At 29.1% G+C, this 19,849-nt stretch overlaps 1 protein-coding gene across 1 annotated transcript; it reads left to right on the top strand.

Annotated features, from left to right (window-relative positions):
- The first annotated feature begins 97 nt into the window (after positions 1 to 97).
- Positions 98 to 3,895, top strand: LOC125848375 (CASP-like protein 5C3). Its single transcript, XM_049528228.1, has 3 exons — positions 98 to 479; positions 3,084 to 3,216; positions 3,299 to 3,895. Exons 1-3 carry the CDS (start codon positions 343 to 345, stop codon positions 3,494 to 3,496), a joined length of 468 nt encoding a protein of 155 aa, XP_049384185.1. The 5' UTR covers positions 98 to 342; the 3' UTR covers positions 3,497 to 3,895.
- Positions 3,896 to 19,849: the final 15,954 nt, after the last annotated feature.

Here is a 19,849-nt window from a genome sequence, read left to right as displayed (position 1 = left end):
AGTCCAAATTTTCCAAATTTCAATTGAATAATTGATATACTACCAAATTACTATATGTTAGGCAACATCAACATTTATTGTTAGGCAGGCACTGGGTCGCTAGACTCGAGACAAACCAAATTCTCTTTAGAAACTCACAGCTCAACAAACTAGACAGACATAGTAAAGATTGCAAGTAGTATGATATTCTTACGTTACAACATCGCCATCACTATTATTTTCCCCAAAATTCCTTTTCGCATTCCATTCACTCTGTTTCAAAAAACTGCACATTATTGAATGTATAGCAGAATTCTAACAAACAGAAGAGGGTAAATCGCTCTGTGGCGTGCTAGTGATGAAATGGATAAACAGCCGGGGGCTATGGGGACGAGTGCCGGTTTAGCTTTGAGATTAGGACAGGCTACTTTCTCTGTCAGTTCGCTTCTTTTCATGTGTTTTGGTGTTTCTTTCTTCAGCTACAGCTACGCTCCCTTCTGGTACTTGAATTTTTTACTTTCATCTCTTTTCAGTATTCATGTCTTTTTTTTCCTTTGTCGAGATTATCATTTTTGCATACAAAGTTTTAATCTGTGAATTTGGAGGCTCTTGAAATCGGCATGTAAATGAAATGAGTGGATTGAAAAGATTGAGCAACCAATTGTAAGGAAACTAAACTTGAATTAGGCCTTAGCAGGCAACTGGTGTGAATCAATTTAACATAGTGGAGACAAAAAAACACTAGCTGATTCTTTTCATTTGTCCTGGACGAAGTTATCTGATACCTAATGTTGGTGGAAGGTGGCAGATATGCGGTGGAATTAGTTAAGGGGTACGAAAGCTGGCCCGGACACGGTCATCAAATAAAAAAAAAAACAAAACCTTTCCACTTTGAACTAGTAGGCACTTTTGAAATTACCACGTGAATGCCCGGTAGAGAGCTTTTTAATGACCTTTGATGGGCACTTTCTTTGACCTTTTAAAGCTGTTAATAAAAGGATCTTCACAAGAGAGGAGTGAAGTTCATCTTCAAAATGGAGTTTGGAAGAAATAGTTACACGAACTTAAGGAAGCTTATATGTTGGATATATGCTTGTGTTAGTTTATAAGAGTAGTTAATGAAATATTTCCTGAGAATGTGATAACTGAAACAGGTCATATTAATTATTACATGCTTTGTTTACCTAAGAACTTGAAACACATGTCAGATTTTATCTGTACTGTATCCAGAGTTTTGTTGTGAAAGCTGCCATTAGGAAGTGCTTAGTTGAGGTTTATGCTGCTTGGAATCATCTATGTAGTTGTTAGACCAATTAGAGTATTAAACAGAATCTTAGATGTTAGTGGAATATATTTCATATGTGGAGTTCTTAATCTTTTAGTATAACCATCTGGTATAGGTTACTCGAGGGCAGACTAATTTAAATTTGGCCTGCATAGGGCCCATTAAAGGAGAAAGTGTTTTCTACTAGAAGTTTCTCCCTTTTCAAGGCTTGATCCTGGAACCTCTGGATAAGGGTCGAGGGATCCCATTCGTTCCACCACATCTCATATGCACAATGATAATCTGTTTAACCGATTCTAAATTATGAGTTGTATGCCCATCGTTTACAACAACAACATACCCAGGAAATCCCACAAGTGAGGTCCGGAGAGGGTAGAAAGACCCTTGACTCAAGTACATCAAATCCAGGTACAACAAGTAACAACGAAAACATAGCAAGTAACAACAAAATAATGCGGTAATTGAAATATCAAAAACAAGAACTACAATAATACTAATATAATGACAATGACAAACACCAATCACCCTAAGCAAGACAACACTACACTATCTACTAACCTTCTACCCTAATACGTGTCCTCCACACCTTCCTATCTAAGGTCATGTCCTCGGTAACTTGAAGTTGGGTCGTATCCTCTTTATCACCTTTCCCTAGTACTTCTTTGGCCTATCTCTGCCCCTCCTTGTACCCTGTATAACCCACTTCATGCACCTCCTCACTGGTCCATCTATGCATCTCCTCTTTACATGTCCAAACCATCTCATTCTTGCTTCCATCATCTTGTCCACAACAGAGGCCACTCCCACCTCATTACAAATATCCTCATCTCTAATCTAATGGTCATTGATGATCGAAATCATATTCTTCTTCTAAGGTGCTATTCCCGCATTTTCATTTTCTTGTTCTTTGCCAAAGACAAGCTCTCTAGCATACTCTTGCTTGGGTAGATGGTGCCGATTTCTGGCAACTTGCTAAATTTCTCCATGCAACGGCCATCACCTACCCTAATGCCCTGCTCCGGGCCTTACTGTTGGCTTTTAGCTTTCTTGCTTGCTATGCTCCAGCTAGCGGAATGCTTTACCAAATGCACCAACCAACCTCTAGTGTCGGGCCTCTGTATGCCAACTCCATCTAGGAAACTACTACCGCTTGGGCCCAGAGGTGGAGCCAATTTTTTTACCGAGGAGTGTCAAAATATATAAAGGTAGACGCACATAATAAACAGGGGGAGTAAACAAATAGTATGTATACATAAAACTTACAATTGTAATCTAGCTAAACAATGTAATTTTACAACGAATTGACACCCCTCAGCATAAGGTGGCTCCGCCACTGCTTGGGCCTAAGCTCCTGAACCGGTAGGAAGAGAAGCGAACGGATACGTTTTGGTAGTCCATGGTTTTGATATTACTACTGGTTGATGATTATTCCGATCAAAATCGCTGGCCAGCTAATCTGGATTCACATTGTCTAGGGTTCAGTTAAGTGGGAAGTGCTCCCTACCAGGAGTTTTTCCATTTCCAGGTTCTCACCTGAGACATGTGGTGAAGCGTTGAGGGATCCCATCCACCACACCCCTTGGTGGTATCTCGTATGTTAGTCTTTTTAACAGATTCTAGATTTAGAAGTTGTTATCCCTGGCTAGTTTTACATTCTAAACTAATCCATACCTATGTGCATAGTTATAAGGAAGCATAGAACACGAGTAATCAGTTGTAAGAATCTTATAGCTGAATATTTGTATGTTCTTACAATTCTCTAGTTGCAGAGGTGCGATTTCTCTGTTAAATGACCTTTTTCACCTATTGTTGTTTGCAGCCTCTTAGTAACAACCATGGGTTTGGTAACGCCATGGAGCTTGGGATTGGCAATGATTGATACATTTTTAGTGTTGGCTAAACGTCCATCTAATCAGCGGAGAGTATTGTCAGCTGTTGTTTTAGGAGATTGGGTAAGTGCCTTGATAAATTTACTGTCAACTCAACTGTATGATCTTGTTCTGATCAAATAGCGTATTATTGGATTCAAAACAGGTCCTTTCGGTACTGTCACTTGCCGTGTCGTGTTCCACAGCTAGTGTGGCTGATTTCCTGATTGCTTCTGGTAATGTATACTGCAGAGATAATATATGCCTACGATATCAACTCTCTGCTGCCATGGCTTTCTTGACTTGGATTTTGTCATCGGCGTCTTTGCTCTTCAATCTTTGGCTTCTTCCTACCTTATATTAGTTATATGTATCTCTGGTCCTGGACCCCTCCTGGTTGTCTCTTGATTTAATGAATAGGGCGTAAAGATTGTCACTAATATGTTCTGCTATGATCTCTGAAAGAGTTATGCATAGAATGATACTAAAAGTTAGTTCACTCCTTGCTTTAAAGTATTTAGTCCATTTATAAACGACATGCATCATTAAACTTGCATGGCTTGGATTCACAATCTACTGCCTTGAACCACTTGGTAACGTCGTTTTCTACCCCCCACACAAGTTGAAGTCTCTATCCACAACCAGATCCAGTTTGAACTCCTCTATTACTGTTTTTATATTAGAAGCTTTTAGATTAGATATTCAAATTGTTCTGCATGATACCACAGTTCTCTTGTCCTAATTAGATAATTGTAGCTATTGTCTTATACTTATTTATACCGAACAAATTTTAAATATAAATGAAAGTTCACAGAGATTAAGTAAGCATCTTATTAGTGATGTTCTACTGAAAGATGAAGTGGTAAAGACAAACATGAGATCAAATTGATTTTCAGCTTAGTTTTGTACTTTTAACATACTTTCTATCAGCATATTGAAAGGCATTTATCGGTTCATGAACCAACTCAAAACTCAAGAGCCATGCATCTCTTGGACATGCTTCCGCTATAAATCATATCTTTCTTTCTTTATAAAATTATATCGGGGGCACGGAAAAGAGAAATGGTGGAGGAGATTACAAGGTGACAAATTGAATCTTTTTTACCAACAAATTGAAAGTTTAGATAGTCAATCAACTGAGATAAATTTTTTCCTTTGTTGTTCCAATCAGTAAATATCGAAAACCAACATACAATTTTCCATAATAGTTTAGAGGTATTCATTTTTGTTGGGTTTTTTTTAATAAAAAAATAAAGAAAATAACAGAGAAAGATTTTGAGAGAAAAAAATACTGCAGTATTATGAAAGGGAATTATTTTATTAATAATCCAGAGACTAACATTTATAGATATAATTTCTAACTAAGAATAGAAAAATACGTTACTAACTTATCAATTTAATTCAAATAACAAATAAAAAGAACTAACTCCTAAATTTAAGTCAAATAGGTTTCTAATAACATAATTTAAAAATCCTAAAAATAGCTAACTATTTTATTTCTGCAATATCCTGAGACATATTCTCAGCACTCATCCGTGGATCAGGAGTTGTAAATTGTAGTCTCATCTGAAATTGACCTTGTGAACAAATCTACCAAATTATTTTGTCTTGCAAGGCTTGTGTGCATCTTCTGTTAGATTAAATGAGAAGCTATACCGGAATAGAACCGGGACAGATCGAAATGGGCTGGAATGGAAGGGGATGAGATAAACGGGACGACACATAACTATTTCAAAAATAATATTATTTTGAGTTATTTTGAATTACAAATATATGAATGCTTTTTATTTTTCTAAGTTTAATAGTTTAAAAAGTATTTAAGTTTTGAAATTTATAATGTTTATTTGTAATTATACGTAAATTTATTTTAAAGATATATTTTTAAAAAATTTTACTTATAAGTTTGTAAGTTAAGTTTAATAAAGTTATTTTTTTTAAGTTTTGAGTTTATGTTATGAGTTTTCGAGATTTGAATCTTTTGAAGTTTATAAGCTTAAGTTTATAATTTGTTAAATTTATAAAGTTTTTAGGTTTATATATGATTTGAAGTTGATGAATTAAGTTTGTAATTTTAAAAAATTAAATAAACAAAAAAAAATAATGCTAATAAAAGTATAAAACCATGACAAAAATTAACAAAATCAATCCAATTTATTCAAATTTGTATTACAATTACAAAAATTTCACAGATCGGACCAGACCGAAATTGAGATAAATCGGGATGAACCGGTACTGGTATACCAGTACCAAATCATGATATTGTCTCGTTCCGAGTTCCGGTCCAATGTATCTCATTCTGTCTCGATACTATCGGACCGAAACGATAACCAGAACGAACCAGAATGGTACCGGTATAACCCGGTCCGATGCTCAGCCTTAGTTGACCATACCTAGCAATCTGTAAGAGTATTCTTTGACTGTTTCTGACTCTTTCATTCTCTGCAATTCAAGTTCCCTCATTAAATTTAATACCTTTATTCCTTGTATTCTTTTATCTCCAGCATATTCTTTCTTCAGATAATTTCAAATTTCTTTTGGTGATATGAGAGTCATGATTTTCATGAAAACAATTGCCGAGACAACAACAAACAAAGTTGTTTTTGCTTTGGACTGAATAATTTTTTTTCTCCTTGTGACTCTTGATTTGGACCATGGTGAGGTGAGATTATTAAATAAAAAAATTAACTCCTAAATTTAAATCAAATAGGACTCTAATAACATAATTTAAAAACTCTAACACTCTGTTTGGATCATTGTTACCCATTGTTTCATAATGCACTGTATTGTATTGTACTCTATTAACTGTACTGTATGGTAGATACAATGTTTAACTAGACTGTATAATTTGTTGTTGTTTAATAACATTTTTATTGTTCGGTTTGACTGTATCGTACTGTATTGTAATTTATAAATTTACTAAAATATCCCTAATTATTCTAGGGTAGGATTTTTTACTAGAATTAAATAATATATGGTAAAGGGTAAAAAAGTATTATGAAATATTATGCCATGATATAATTGAAAAAAGAAATTAAGTAATAATGGGAACACACCAAATCGGTTGTTCCATAAAATGGGGGTTTTCATTGTTACGTAACAACGAAATTTAACAATACAATACAATACAATACATTTTAAGTAACAATCAAAACAAACATTGTAGGTATGATAACGATACAATACAATACAATGGGTAACAATGATCCAAACAGAGTGTAAAAATAGCTAACTGTTTTATTTCTGCAATATCGTGAGACATATTCTCAACCATTTTTATGTTATTATTCTCCGGTGTTTCACGTCTCAGATAACGTTGCTAGAGTATAAATTGAAATTGATGTCAATTTGTCATGCCATTTTTTTTTTCTCGTTTTTGGTTTGAACACGAGAAATAATTTTCATGTTCGTGGTTCAACGTAGCATAATAACTAGAAGTGCCATAATTTGAAGTAAAAATTTCAAATAGGCTACTTAATTTTGGAATTGATCAAAACAGACAAATAGTAGCGATTTGCCTCAACATTAACAGCCCACCACAAATGGTCAGAGAAGAATACTCTGGAGTGGTTAAATAATGCAAACAGACAAAAAAAAATTGTAAAGAAGAGAAGGTCGATGTGCAGTTTCTGTGGCCATAGGAAACAAGAAAAAGATGGATATTTCAGATTCAGTAGAATTAAAGATCAGATCATAATACGTAAGCTGCAGGTTGGGACAACGATATATATATAAGTGATCTCTATTCCCAAATTCGAAATTTTTATTTTTTTACTATGTATGAGGTATAACTAGTACAAGTTGTATGAGTGTATTATTTTGTTAGTTTATATTCTAACCTAGTAATCCGTGTTCTATTTTTCTTCTTTGCCTTTGATTTCTCTTTCATGCCCTTCTCTTCCCTCTTTTTTCTTATTTTCTGTTTTTTTTTTTCTAAATTTATTTTGAAATTAATTTAATCATGGGTGTATATGAAAATAATCTATTTTTTTACTTATTTATTTTAACAAAAAATATTTTTAAAAATTATCATTTTTATCATCAAATAACTACATAGATATTAATAGTCAAATTTAAAAATTTAAAATATAATTAATATGATTAGTTTAGTAAAACGAATCTTTAATACAAATACAATTAAAGTTATATATAAAACTTATAAATAAAGAAGTTAAACAGTTGTTATTATAATTGCACATTAAAAATTAAGGGATTATGGACATAGAAAATATGGTTATGGTTATTATTATTTGACATTTGGCTCTAGAATCCAAACATATATTTTTTACTGTATTTGAAATAAACAGAATTATAATTGAACATAGAGTAATGTTTTATTTTTGCAAAACAAAATATTCGAAATGATATTCATGTTTGAATGTACTTATATACAATTTTAAAAATGAAAAGTAAGTTAACAAGTTGATCATGCTAACATGTTTTTCAGATTTGAAATATATGTTCGAGTTGAAAAAGTTATATTCAGATTTTCACTATCAAACATTAATTTTTAAATTAAGTGAAAAATTATTATTTTTTAAAGAAATAACTCTTATGTTTGAATGATTCCTAAAAGTAGAAGTTAAAAAAATATGAAATATGAAAATAATTTTTTTAAAGTATGATAAATGAAAAATGAGAGAAAGAAAAATAATTTAATTGGTCAAATTTCATGACATAAGTGACAATTCAAAGAATTAACTTGAACTTTTTTATACTCTTAACCTTTAATTATTTAGATAAAAATAATAATTTTTTTAAAAAATAAATTATTTTCATATATACAAACTAAGGGAGTAATTATATTTGTTTAAAAAAAAGATTTAGAAAAAACATAAAGTGAGAAAAGAGAGGAAAGAGAAGAGCAGGAAAGAGAAATAGAAGGCAAGAAGAAAAATAGAGTATATTGTGGGTCCCATGAATCAGAATATAAATTAATAAAAAAATCTCCTCATACAACTAGTACTAGTTGTGCCTCATCCATAATAAAAATTTTCCACAAATTCAACTTGGATAACCTATTTTCCTCTCATCTCTAATGAGTAATGACACAATTAACTACATTTATATCATTTAAAAGCTACTTAGAAAACTATATTAATTAGTTAAAAGGACAAACCCAGAGTTCTAATTAAACTTAGAAACTTTGATTAAAATTTTTTTTCTATAAAAAAAATAAAAATAACTTTATCTTATATGTCAGGAATCAAACCGTCATCAAGGAAGATAACAAAATTTAAGCAAGTTTCATTTCTACTATAATCTTAGACCAAAAAAACTACCTTAATCTCTGTAAGCTTTCGTATTTAATTTCAAATAGAGAATTATATTGCATATGTATAGACTATAGTGTCATCTATATAATACTATATAATAATAAAGAAGAAAAGGAAAGAGTATATAATGATGCAGGGTTTAGAATGTTGCATCACTATCAAAGGCAGAGGTTGCTTGTTTGTTAGTGGCCAGCCAATAGACCTTCTTCTAGATTAGATTAGATTAGATTAGATTAGATAATGTTTGCCTTTCTATTATTAATAATTTAATAATAAAGCTAAGATACATTAGCTAGTCAAGATTTGGTGGCATGGTTAGGTTTTGAAGACCCACCTCCAAATGGCTCACTTTATTAAATTCATAAATACATTACATGTGTTTATTTATTAATAAGATAGGGGTCGTTTGGTTGGGAACAAGTTATCCCAAGATTACTTGTTTTGGATTAGCTATTCTGGGATAACTTATCCCACCATGTATATGAGATAACTTATCTCATCACTATGATATAAATTGTGGGATAAGTTATCCAAACATGAAAACCAACCAAGATATAAATTTTTTATCCCATCACTATTTATTTCCATCCCTCACACCAAATGAACTCTCAGAGTATTATTCATAAAACTTGTTCTACTATTCTCGTGACATCAAGGTCAATTGAGGATCAATAGGGGGAATAAAGATATTTTTAATCCAAAATAAGTATTTTCAATATGTCTCATTTACTACTTTTTAAACTTCGTATTGAAGTATGTGAATATGGTTGACCGTGAGATATGATTTCAGGACCTTTGCATCTTTTGATTTATGTTGAAGTGTGTGACCATCTTATTTAAAAGCTTAAATTGCTAGACAGAGTCACAGAGCACACTTTTATTATTTAATTGTATTCTCTACACTTTGTATATAATCAAATTTAGATAAAGATTATGTATTTACTTTGTTTGAATTTGTTTGTTCTATTTTTTTTTATAAAAAAAAATTGTTTACAAGAAAATGTCTTTTCATTTTTTTGACAATTCTTTAATTTTAATTTTTCAAATGACACATTTAAAATCACAAGATTAAAAAATATTTTAATATATTCTACATATCCTTAGTTTAAAATCACAAAATTTAAGATAAACTATTTTTAAAAATTAATATCTTTTTGATGATGTAAAATATTAGTTATTTTGTCAAATACCACTTATTTAGGAACTGAGGGTGTGTATAGTTTGGTGTATATTGTATAGTTAGAATTGATAGATCCGGCTCCCCTCTATTTTGTCAAGTGCACGTTTAGATTAGAGACATGTGTCATATTTAAAGTTCAAAGGTCAAGATTATATCGTATGAACAAATATCATAAACATAGTTAAGTCAACAAATTTTAGAAAACTACTCTCCAAATTTGGTAAAAATTACAATATATTCCATACAAAATTTGATATTTATTAATATCATTAATTTCATCTTATATTTTAAATTTACATTTAAATATTAAAATTGTAGAACATGAAACATTTATATTTAATGTGATAAATAATAATCTTCAAAAACATTTGCATTTAAAACAATGTTATCTTCTATTTCACAAAAAAAAAGAAGATAAAATAATATTATTTTTTTTAAAAAAAACATATATGTTTTCCCCTTCAAACACAATAGCCACATTTTATTGTTGGAATAATTTTGGTATTTCAGGTTTAATTCTAAAAACCTTTCATCTTTTCATTTTATTTTTATTTCGTGTCTTTTATTTTATGGTTTTTTTCCACACTTATAATTCTTAACTTTTTTGTTTTGTTTCTCAGCATAGTATATATAATATTTCAAGAGGAAAGTTTACTAGTACATAATTTGTTTAGTTGATTCTCACTTTAAATATCATACAATTAATATTTAAATATAAAAATATAATATTAAATTAATAATATTAATAAATATCAAATTTTGTATAGAATAGATTGTAATCCTTACCAAATTTAGAGAGTAGTTTTCTAAAATTAGTTGACTTAACTATGGTTATGATATTTCTTAATATAATATAATCTTGATATTTAAACTTTAAATATGACACATATTTCTAATCTAGACATGCATTTGACGAAATAGAGGGAATGAGTAATGGAGGGGAGATGAGATGATTACTATTTAATATAATTGGAGAAAAAGGTAGAGAATAAGTCAATAAGGCAGCTGAATCCCTTATTTGGAAGTTAGCTTGGTGAAACGTGGGGCAGTGTGAAAGGTCACCTTATACAACCTGTCACCCCCATTTTACAGCCTGGCAATGCATTGTGGCATGCCATTCTACCTTTGATTTAAGTAAAGTGCATTTGTATATTAGACATTACGTAAATATGAATATAATTCAAATCGTAGGTTGTGGTGCAGGTAAAACTATTTCATTCTTAATATGAGGTTTCAACTTTGAATTTTAGGTATGAAGAAAATCCTATTAGGTACGTTATCTCTAAATAGGTTATGACATGTTTAATTAAATTTAATCGGGATTTCAATATGGATTCCGAACACCAGGCAAAATAAAAAAGAAAATATAATACACTATTTAATTTATTTCGGAAAGTGTCATCGCTATTCCTTTACTATCCAAAATATTTTAATTTGTTTATATTATTGTCATACTTTAGAGTGATTCATACTATTATATTACTAGTTTAAAATTATATTCTCCCATATTCAATTATTTTTTTAATCTTATCCGTATTCCGTTACGAAGATAACAAAGTCTAATTCTAAGTCATTTTTTCTCTCAAATATTTTGACACGTAAAATTTATCGGGCTCATATTGGAGTTTTGTTAGAATAAAGAGCAAATGCGAGTCAATTAGCTAATAATAAGAATATGAATGAGTGATTCTAACCTTTAGATATAACATAAAGTAAAATGGAGATATTTTATATAATTAAGAAGGCGTAAATCAAACTTTTCCCTTTAGTATATTAGGTGAATATTCTTACACTATACATTATTATTATAAATTTAACAATTCTAGCATACAATTACTATATTAATTATTTTTTATTTCAATTTATTTGATATAGCTTGACTTGACTTTTTTTTTTTACTTGACATAGAGTTTAAGAAAGAAAGATTTTAAAATGTGTGAATTAAAATAAGTTATAAATGTTTGTTGACTATAAATTATTTAATTAATGCTAAAATAAACATTTAAAAGTTTAATTAATTCTAAATATAAAAATATATCATTCTTTTTTTCAAATTGACAAAAAAGTAAAATAAATCATATATATTGAGTTCGAAGAATAAAAAGTATATTGCAACTANAAATACAAGTTAAGCAATGCATTAAAATTGAGTTTCCACTTACTTTCAAATGAATTTTTCTTTCGGATAACAATTTTATATATTAGTTAAGAAACTATTACACTCAAAAAAATAAAAATAAAAATTGTTCAAATTAGACCAAACAATTTAATTTTATATGATGATGATCGTTTCCCCCATAAGAATCTAATCAATTTTCAAAATAATTTTTTTTAAAAAACATCTCGAGTATAAAAATAGTTTAATTTATTTTGCTATTTTTTATTTTTTATTTTTATTTTATTTTATGATAAAGAGTGGGTTTTTTTAATTTATTGATACAAAACAAAGTTCAATAAATTTTCTCTATAAATTATTACAGTTGTGTGACCTTTTGAGATATTAACTCTAATTTATTAAGATGACAATTATTTACCCTCAAATAATTTAAGTGAGAAAATAGTGAACATGACAATACAATTTTTATTCTCCTAGCTAGTTAAAATGCTATAAAAAAAATAATATTGTTTGTCAATTATCTACCTTGACCTCAATTACATGAAATAGAAAATCCCAGAATAACTCAAGGGTATAATTGGAAAGAATTTTTTTTTGTAGAGTTATAAACCACAAACAAAACTAGGTGAGAAGCAATGAACCAAACACTGGATAAAAATAATCCATGCATTACTAATTCCTGCACTACTAATCCCTGCATTATTGACCTTTGTACCAAACGACCCCTAATAACATAATTTAAAAATCCTAAAAATAGCTAACTATTTTATTTCTGCAATATCTTGAGACATATTCTCAACACTCATCCTTGGATCAGGAATTGTAAATTGTAGTCTCATCTGAAATTGACCTTGTGAACAAATCTACGAATTCATCTTTTGTCTTGCAAGGCTTGTGTGCATCTTTTGTTGGATTAAATGAGAAGCTCTTACTTCTCATTTCAACTTGTAAAATCTCTTGCTTGGTAGAATCTTTTTTAAATCCTTTTTCTATTAACTGACCAACACTAAACAAACTTTTATCAATATCAGGCACATAAAGAATATCTGAAATTATTTTTGTACTTGAATGTGTTTTAATTGCAATAAACCATTTTCCTTTTGTAGGAATACAATCACCATTTCCAATTCTGACTTTTTTATTTTTCATAGCAATGAACTCTTTAATAAGATTTCTTTCAAATGTCATGTGGTTTGTACAACCACTATCAATCATCCAAAAATCAGTTTCTTTTGGTTGAAAAACAAGTTGCCACAAATAAGTGGTCTTCTTCTTCAGTAGTGACTTGGGCAACTAATTCATCTTTTTGAAATTTGCTTTTGCAAATCACAACTTCATGACTAATTGTTTGCAGATCTTGCACTGTGCATCTGGTCTTTTTCAACATTTATATGAAGGATGTCCATTTTTATCACAGTGCATACAAGGTGGGTAATTTTACAAAAAATTACCCTTACTTTGAGTTTTGTGGCTGGCTACTAATGCTTCTTCAACCATGCCATCTTGCCTCATAAGCCTCCTTTATTTCTGTGCCTGCAAAGAATTTAACAATTCTACCAAGGTAATTTTGGATAGATCTTGTGTGTTTTTCAAGGTTATTATACATGTTTCATATCTTTCGGGCACTGTAACAAGAACTTTTTGAACAATTCTTTTATCTTTAAATTCAGCGCATAATAATCTTACCTACTGGGCACTAGATCGGAATGGAACCACCAAACCGGAATGAACCGGTATCGGACCGGACTGGGATGGTTTGACCAGGTTGTTGATCGGTATCAAAATGAACCATACCGAAATTACTGGGATGGAAACTCGATTCCGTCCCGTCTCACTATATAACGGGATAGAACCGGGACAGATCGGAATGGAACGGGATGACACATAGCTATTTCAAAAAATAATATTTTTTGAGTTATTTTGAATTACGAAAATATGAATGCTTTTTATTTTTCTAAGTTTAATAGTTTATAAAGTATTTATGTTTTGAAATTTATAATGTTTATTTGTAATTATACTTAAATTTATTTTAAAGATATTTTTTTAAATTTTTTTACTTATAAGTTTGTAAGTTAAGTTTATTAAATTTATTTTTTCTTTAAGTTTTTGAGTTTATGTTATAAGTTTTAAAGATTGGAATCTTTTGAAGTTTATAAGTTATAACTTGTAATTTAAATAACTTAAGTTTGTAATTTGTTAAATTTATATAGTTTTAGGTTAATATGAAGTTGATGAATTAAGTTTGTAATTTAAAAAAATTTAAAAAAAAAACAAAAAAAGCAATGCTAATAAACGTATAAAACAATGACAAAAATTAAAAAAACCAATCCAATTTATTCATAGCTGTATTACAATTACAAAGATTTCACGGATCGGATCGGACTGAAATCGGGATAAGTCAGTACCGTATACTAGTATCAAATCATGATACCGTCCCGTTTCGAGTACTGGTTCAATGTATCCCATTCCGTCTCGATACTACCGGACCAGAACGGTACCGGTATAACCCAGTCCGGTGCCAACCTTAGTTGACAATACCAAGTAATCTACCAGAGTATTCTTTGACTATGTCTGACTCTTTCATTCTCTACAATTTAATTTAAATTTCCTCATTAAATTTAATACCTTCACTCATTGTATTCTTTCATCTCCAACATATTATTTCTTCAGATAATTTCAAATTTCTTTTCGTGATGTGAGAGTCGAGATTTTCGTGAAAACAATTGTCGAAACAACAGCAAACAAAGTTACTTTTGCTTTGGACTTAATGATTTTCTTTTTCTTGTGACTCTTGATTTGGGCCATAGTGAAATTATTTGGCAGCGGATTAATTTCATAATCCTCTTCCACGACTTCCTAAAGATCAAGAGCCTCCAAATATGTTTCCATTCTCACAACTCATAGTTGATAATTCTCACCATCAAAAAATAGGAGGAGACATTCGTGAAAAACTATTTTCGAAATCCATTTTTCTACTCACAGGTCCCTTAAGAAGAAGACTCTGATACCAATTGTTGTTGTTTTTTTTTAAAAAGATAATAATAATAATAATAATAAAAAAAAAATAAAAAAAATAACAGACAAAGAAAGACTTTGAGAGAAAAAATACTGCAATATTGTCAAAGAAAATTATTTTATTAATAATCTAGAGACTTACATTTATAGATATAATCCTAACTAAAAATAGAAAAATACGTTACAAACTTATCAGTTTAATTCAAATAACAACTAAAAGAAATTAACTCCTAAATTTAAGTCAAATAGGACTCTAATTTTATTTCTGCAATATCTTGAGACATATTCTCAACTGTTTTTATGTTATTATTCTCCGGTGTTTCACGTCTCAAAGATAACGTTGCTAGAGTAGAAATTGAAATTGTTGTCATGCCATTTTTTTTCTCGTTTTTGGGTTTGAACACGAGAAATATTTTTCATGTTTGTGGTTCAACGTAGCATAATAACTCTAAAAGTGCCATATTTTGAAGTAAAAATTTCAAATAGGCAACTTAATTTTGGAATTGATCAAAACAGACAAATAGTCACGATTTGCCTAAACAATCAACATTAATAGCCCACCCCAAATGGTCAGAGAAGAATACTCTTGAGTGGTTAAATAATGCAAACAACAAAAAAAGAAAATGTAAAGAAGAGAAGGTTGATGTGCAGTTTCTGTGGCCATAGGAAACAAGAAAAAGATGGATCTTTGTAGAATTAAAGATCTGATCATACTACCTAAGCTGCTGTTGGGCTGTTGGGACAACGACATATATATACAAGTGATCTCTATTCCCAAATTCAACGTGGATAACCTATTTTCCTTTCATCTCTAATGACACAATTAACTACATTTACATTATTTTAAAAGCTTACATAGAAAACTATATTAATTAATTAGTTAAAAGGACAAACCTAGAGTTCTAATTAAACTTTGATCAAAATTTTGTTTCTAAGTTTATAAAAAAAATAAAAAAAAACTCTATCTTATATGTCAGGAATCAAACCGTCATCAAGGAAGATAACAAAATTTAAGCAAGTTTCATTTCTACTATTATCTTAGACCAAAAAACTACCTTAATCTCTGTAAGCTTTCGTATTTAATTTCAAATAGAGAATTATATTGCATATGTATAGACTATAGTGTCATCTATATAATAAATACTATATAATAGTAATAAAGAAGAAAAGGAAAGAGTATATAATGATGCAGGGTTCAGAATGTTGCATCACTATCAAAGGCAGAGGTTGCTTGTTTGTTAGTGGCCAGCCAATAGACCTTCTTCTAGATTAGATTAGATTAGATTAGATTAGATAATGTTTGCCTTTCTATTATTAATAATTTAATAATAAAGCTAAGATACATTAGCTAGTCAAGATTTGGTGGCATGGTTAGGTTTTGAAGACCCACCTCCAAATGGCTCACTTTATTAAATTCATAAATACATTACATGTGTTTATTTATTAATAAGATAGGGGTCGTTTGGTTGGGAACAAGTTATCCCAAGATTACTTGTTTTGGATTAGCTATTCTGGGATAACTTATCCCACCATGTATATGAGATAACTTATCTCATCACTATGATATAAATTGTGGGATAAGTTATCCAAACATGAAAACCAACCAAGATATAAATTTTTTATCCCATCACTATTTATTTCCATCCCTCACACCAAATGAACTCTCAGAGTATTATTCATAAAACTTGTTCTACTATTCTCGTGACATCAAGGTCAATTGAGGATCAATAGGGGGAATAAAGATATTTTTAATCCAAAATAAGTATTTTCAATATGTCTCATTTACTACTTTTTAAACTTCGTATTGAAGTATGTGAATATGGTTGACCGTGAGATATGATTTCAGGACCTTTGCATCTTTTGATTTATGTTGAAGTGTGTGACCATCTTATTTAAAAGCTTAAATTGCTAGACAGAGTCACAGAGCACACTTTTATTATTTAATTGTATTCTCTACACTTTGTATATAATCAAATTTAGATAAAGATTATGTATTTACTTTGTTTGAATTTGTTTGTTCTATTTTTTTTTATAAAAAAAAATTGTTTACAAGAAAATGTCTTTTCATTTTTTTGACAATTCTTTAATTTTAATTTTTCAAATGACACATTTAAAATCACAAGATTAAAAAATATTTTAATATATTCTACATATCCTTAGTTTAAAATCACAAAATTTAAGATAAACTATTTTTAAAAATTAATATCTTTTTGATGATGTAAAATATTAGTTATTTTGTCAAATACCACTTATTTAGGAACTGAGGGTGTGTATAGTTTGGTGTATATTGTATAGTTAGAATTGATAGATCCGGCTCCCCTCTATTTTGTCAAGTGCACGTTTAGATTAGAGACATGTGTCATATTTAAAGTTCAAAGGTCAAGATTATATCGTATGAACAAATATCATAAACATAGTTAAGTCAACAAATTTTAGAAAACTACTCTCCAAATTTGGTAAAAATTACAATATATTCCATACAAAATTTGATATTTATTAATATCATTAATTTCATCTTATATTTTAAATTTACATTTAAATATTAAAATTGTAGAACATGAAACATTTATATTTAATGTGATAAATAATAATCTTCAAAAACATTTGCATTTAAAACAATGTTATCTTCTATTTCACAAAAAAAAAGAAGATAAAATAATATTATTTTTTTTAAAAAAAACATATATGTTTTCCCCTTCAAACACAATAGCCACATTTTATTGTTGGAATAATTTTGGTATTTCAGGTTTAATTCTAAAAACCTTTCATCTTTTCATTTTATTTTTATTTCGTGTCTTTTATTTTATGGTTTTTTTCCACACTTATAATTCTTAACTTTTTTGTTTTGTTTCTCAGCATAGTATATATAATATTTCAAGAGGAAAGTTTACTAGTACATAATTTGTTTAGTTGATTCTCACTTTAAATATCATACAATTAATATTTAAATATAAAAATATAATATTAAATTAATAATATTAATAAATATCAAATTTTGTATAGAATAGATTGTAATCCTTACCAAATTTAGAGAGTAGTTTTCTAAAATTAGTTGACTTAACTATGGTTATGATATTTCTTAATATAATATAATCTTGATATTTAAACTTTAAATATGACACATATTTCTAATCTAGACATGCATTTGACGAAATAGAGGGAATGAGTAATGGAGGGGAGATGAGATGATTACTATTTAATATAATTGGAGAAAAAGGTAGAGAATAAGTCAATAAGGCAGCTGAATCCCTTATTTGGAAGTTAGCTTGGTGAAACGTGGGGCAGTGTGAAAGGTCACCTTATACAACCTGTCACCCCCATTTTACAGCCTGGCAATGCATTGTGGCATGCCATTCTACCTTTGATTTAAGTAAAGTGCATTTGTATATTAGACATTACGTAAATATGAATATAATTCAAATCGTAGGTTGTGGTGCAGGTAAAACTATTTCATTCTTAATATGAGGTTTCAACTTTGAATTTTAGGTATGAAGAAAATCCTATTAGGTACGTTATCTCTAAATAGGTTATGACATGTTTAATTAAATTTAATCGGGATTTCAATATGGATTCCGAACACCAGGCAAAATAAAAAAGAAAATATAATACACTATTTAATTTATTTCGGAAAGTGTCATCGCTATTCTTACTATCCAAAATATTTTAATTTGTTTATATTATTGTCATACTTTAGAGTGATTCATACTATTATATTACTAGTTTAAAATTATATTCTCCCATATTCAATTATTTTTTTAATCTTATCCGTATTCCGTTACGAAGATAACAAAGTCTAATTCTAAGTCATTTTTTCTCTCAAATATTTTGACACGTAAAATTTATCGGGCTCATATTGGAGTTTTGTTAGAATAAAGAGCAAATGCGAGTCAATTAGCTAATAATAAGAATATGAATGAGTGATTCTAACCTTTAGATATAACATAAAGTAAAATGGAGATATTTTATATAATTAAGAAGGCGTAAATCAAACTTTTCCCTTTAGTATATTAGGTGAATATTCTTACACTATACATTATTATTATAAATTTAACAATTCTAGCATACAATTACTATATTAATTATTTTTTATTTCAATTTATTTGATATAGCTTGACTTGACTTTTTTTTTTTACTTGACATAGAGTTTAAGAAAGAAAGATTTTAAAATGTGTGAATTAAAATAAGTTATAAATGTTTGTTGACTATAAATTATTTAATTAATGCTAAAATAAACATTTAAAAGTTTAATTAATTCTAAATATAAAAATATATCATTCTTTTTTTCAAATTGACAAAAAAGTAAAATAAATCATATATATTGAGTTCGAAGAATAAAAAGTATATTGCAACTAGGGTATAGAAAGGACCTGCATCTGACTTTTCAATGGTTTGTTAATAATATCTTCCTTAATTTAATTTTAGTGCGTGCAACTTATATTTATCACAAAAATCACAATCTTTCGGTCCAAATAAGAATTATGAGTAAGTTTGACTTCATCTAATTTATCAGTATATAAAATGTTAAGCACTTCCATTTAAGGTTTATTAATTATTGAAAAGTTCCAGGTAAAATAATGATATTTTTATATTTACTTGGACAATCTTCTTCGTAAGTTAATTTTTAAAATTACATTGAGTTAGACTCAAAATTAATTTCTCTACATGATATGAGAGCATGATCCTTCCTTATTATTGTGTATTTATGTTTGACCCCACGTTAATTGACTATACACGCACTAGAGGTGGCAGAATGGATAATTAATATGTATCCGCTCATATTTATCCATTTTAAATGGATTGGGTACCCAACTCATTTAAAAATAGGGTATAAGCGAATAATACCCATATTATCCATTTAAAAATGGGTAGTTAAATAGATAAAATGAGTAAAGATGTGCATTCACATAAACAAAAAAAAAGGTGATTAAGGGTGGGGTAGTAAGAGTCTTTTTTTTTTAAAAAAAAAATCTATAAAAAAAATGAAACTTATTTTTAATTTTTTTTGGGATAGGGGGCAGGTAGGGGAAGGAGTGGTAATTTTTTTTAAAAAATATTTTAAAAATTTTTAATGAAAAAATTTAAAATTTTGTTAATTTTTTTGGGATGGGGTGTGGAGGGGGGAGGGGTAGGGGG

Source organism: Solanum stenotomum, chromosome 12 (genome assembly GCF_019186545.1).
Source record: "Solanum stenotomum isolate F172 chromosome 12, ASM1918654v1, whole genome shotgun sequence".
Lineage (NCBI taxonomy): Eukaryota > Viridiplantae > Streptophyta > Magnoliopsida > Solanales > Solanaceae > Solanum > Solanum stenotomum.
The sequence above is the reverse complement of the archived record's forward strand: the minus strand, read 5'-3'. Positions and strand labels throughout refer to the sequence as shown.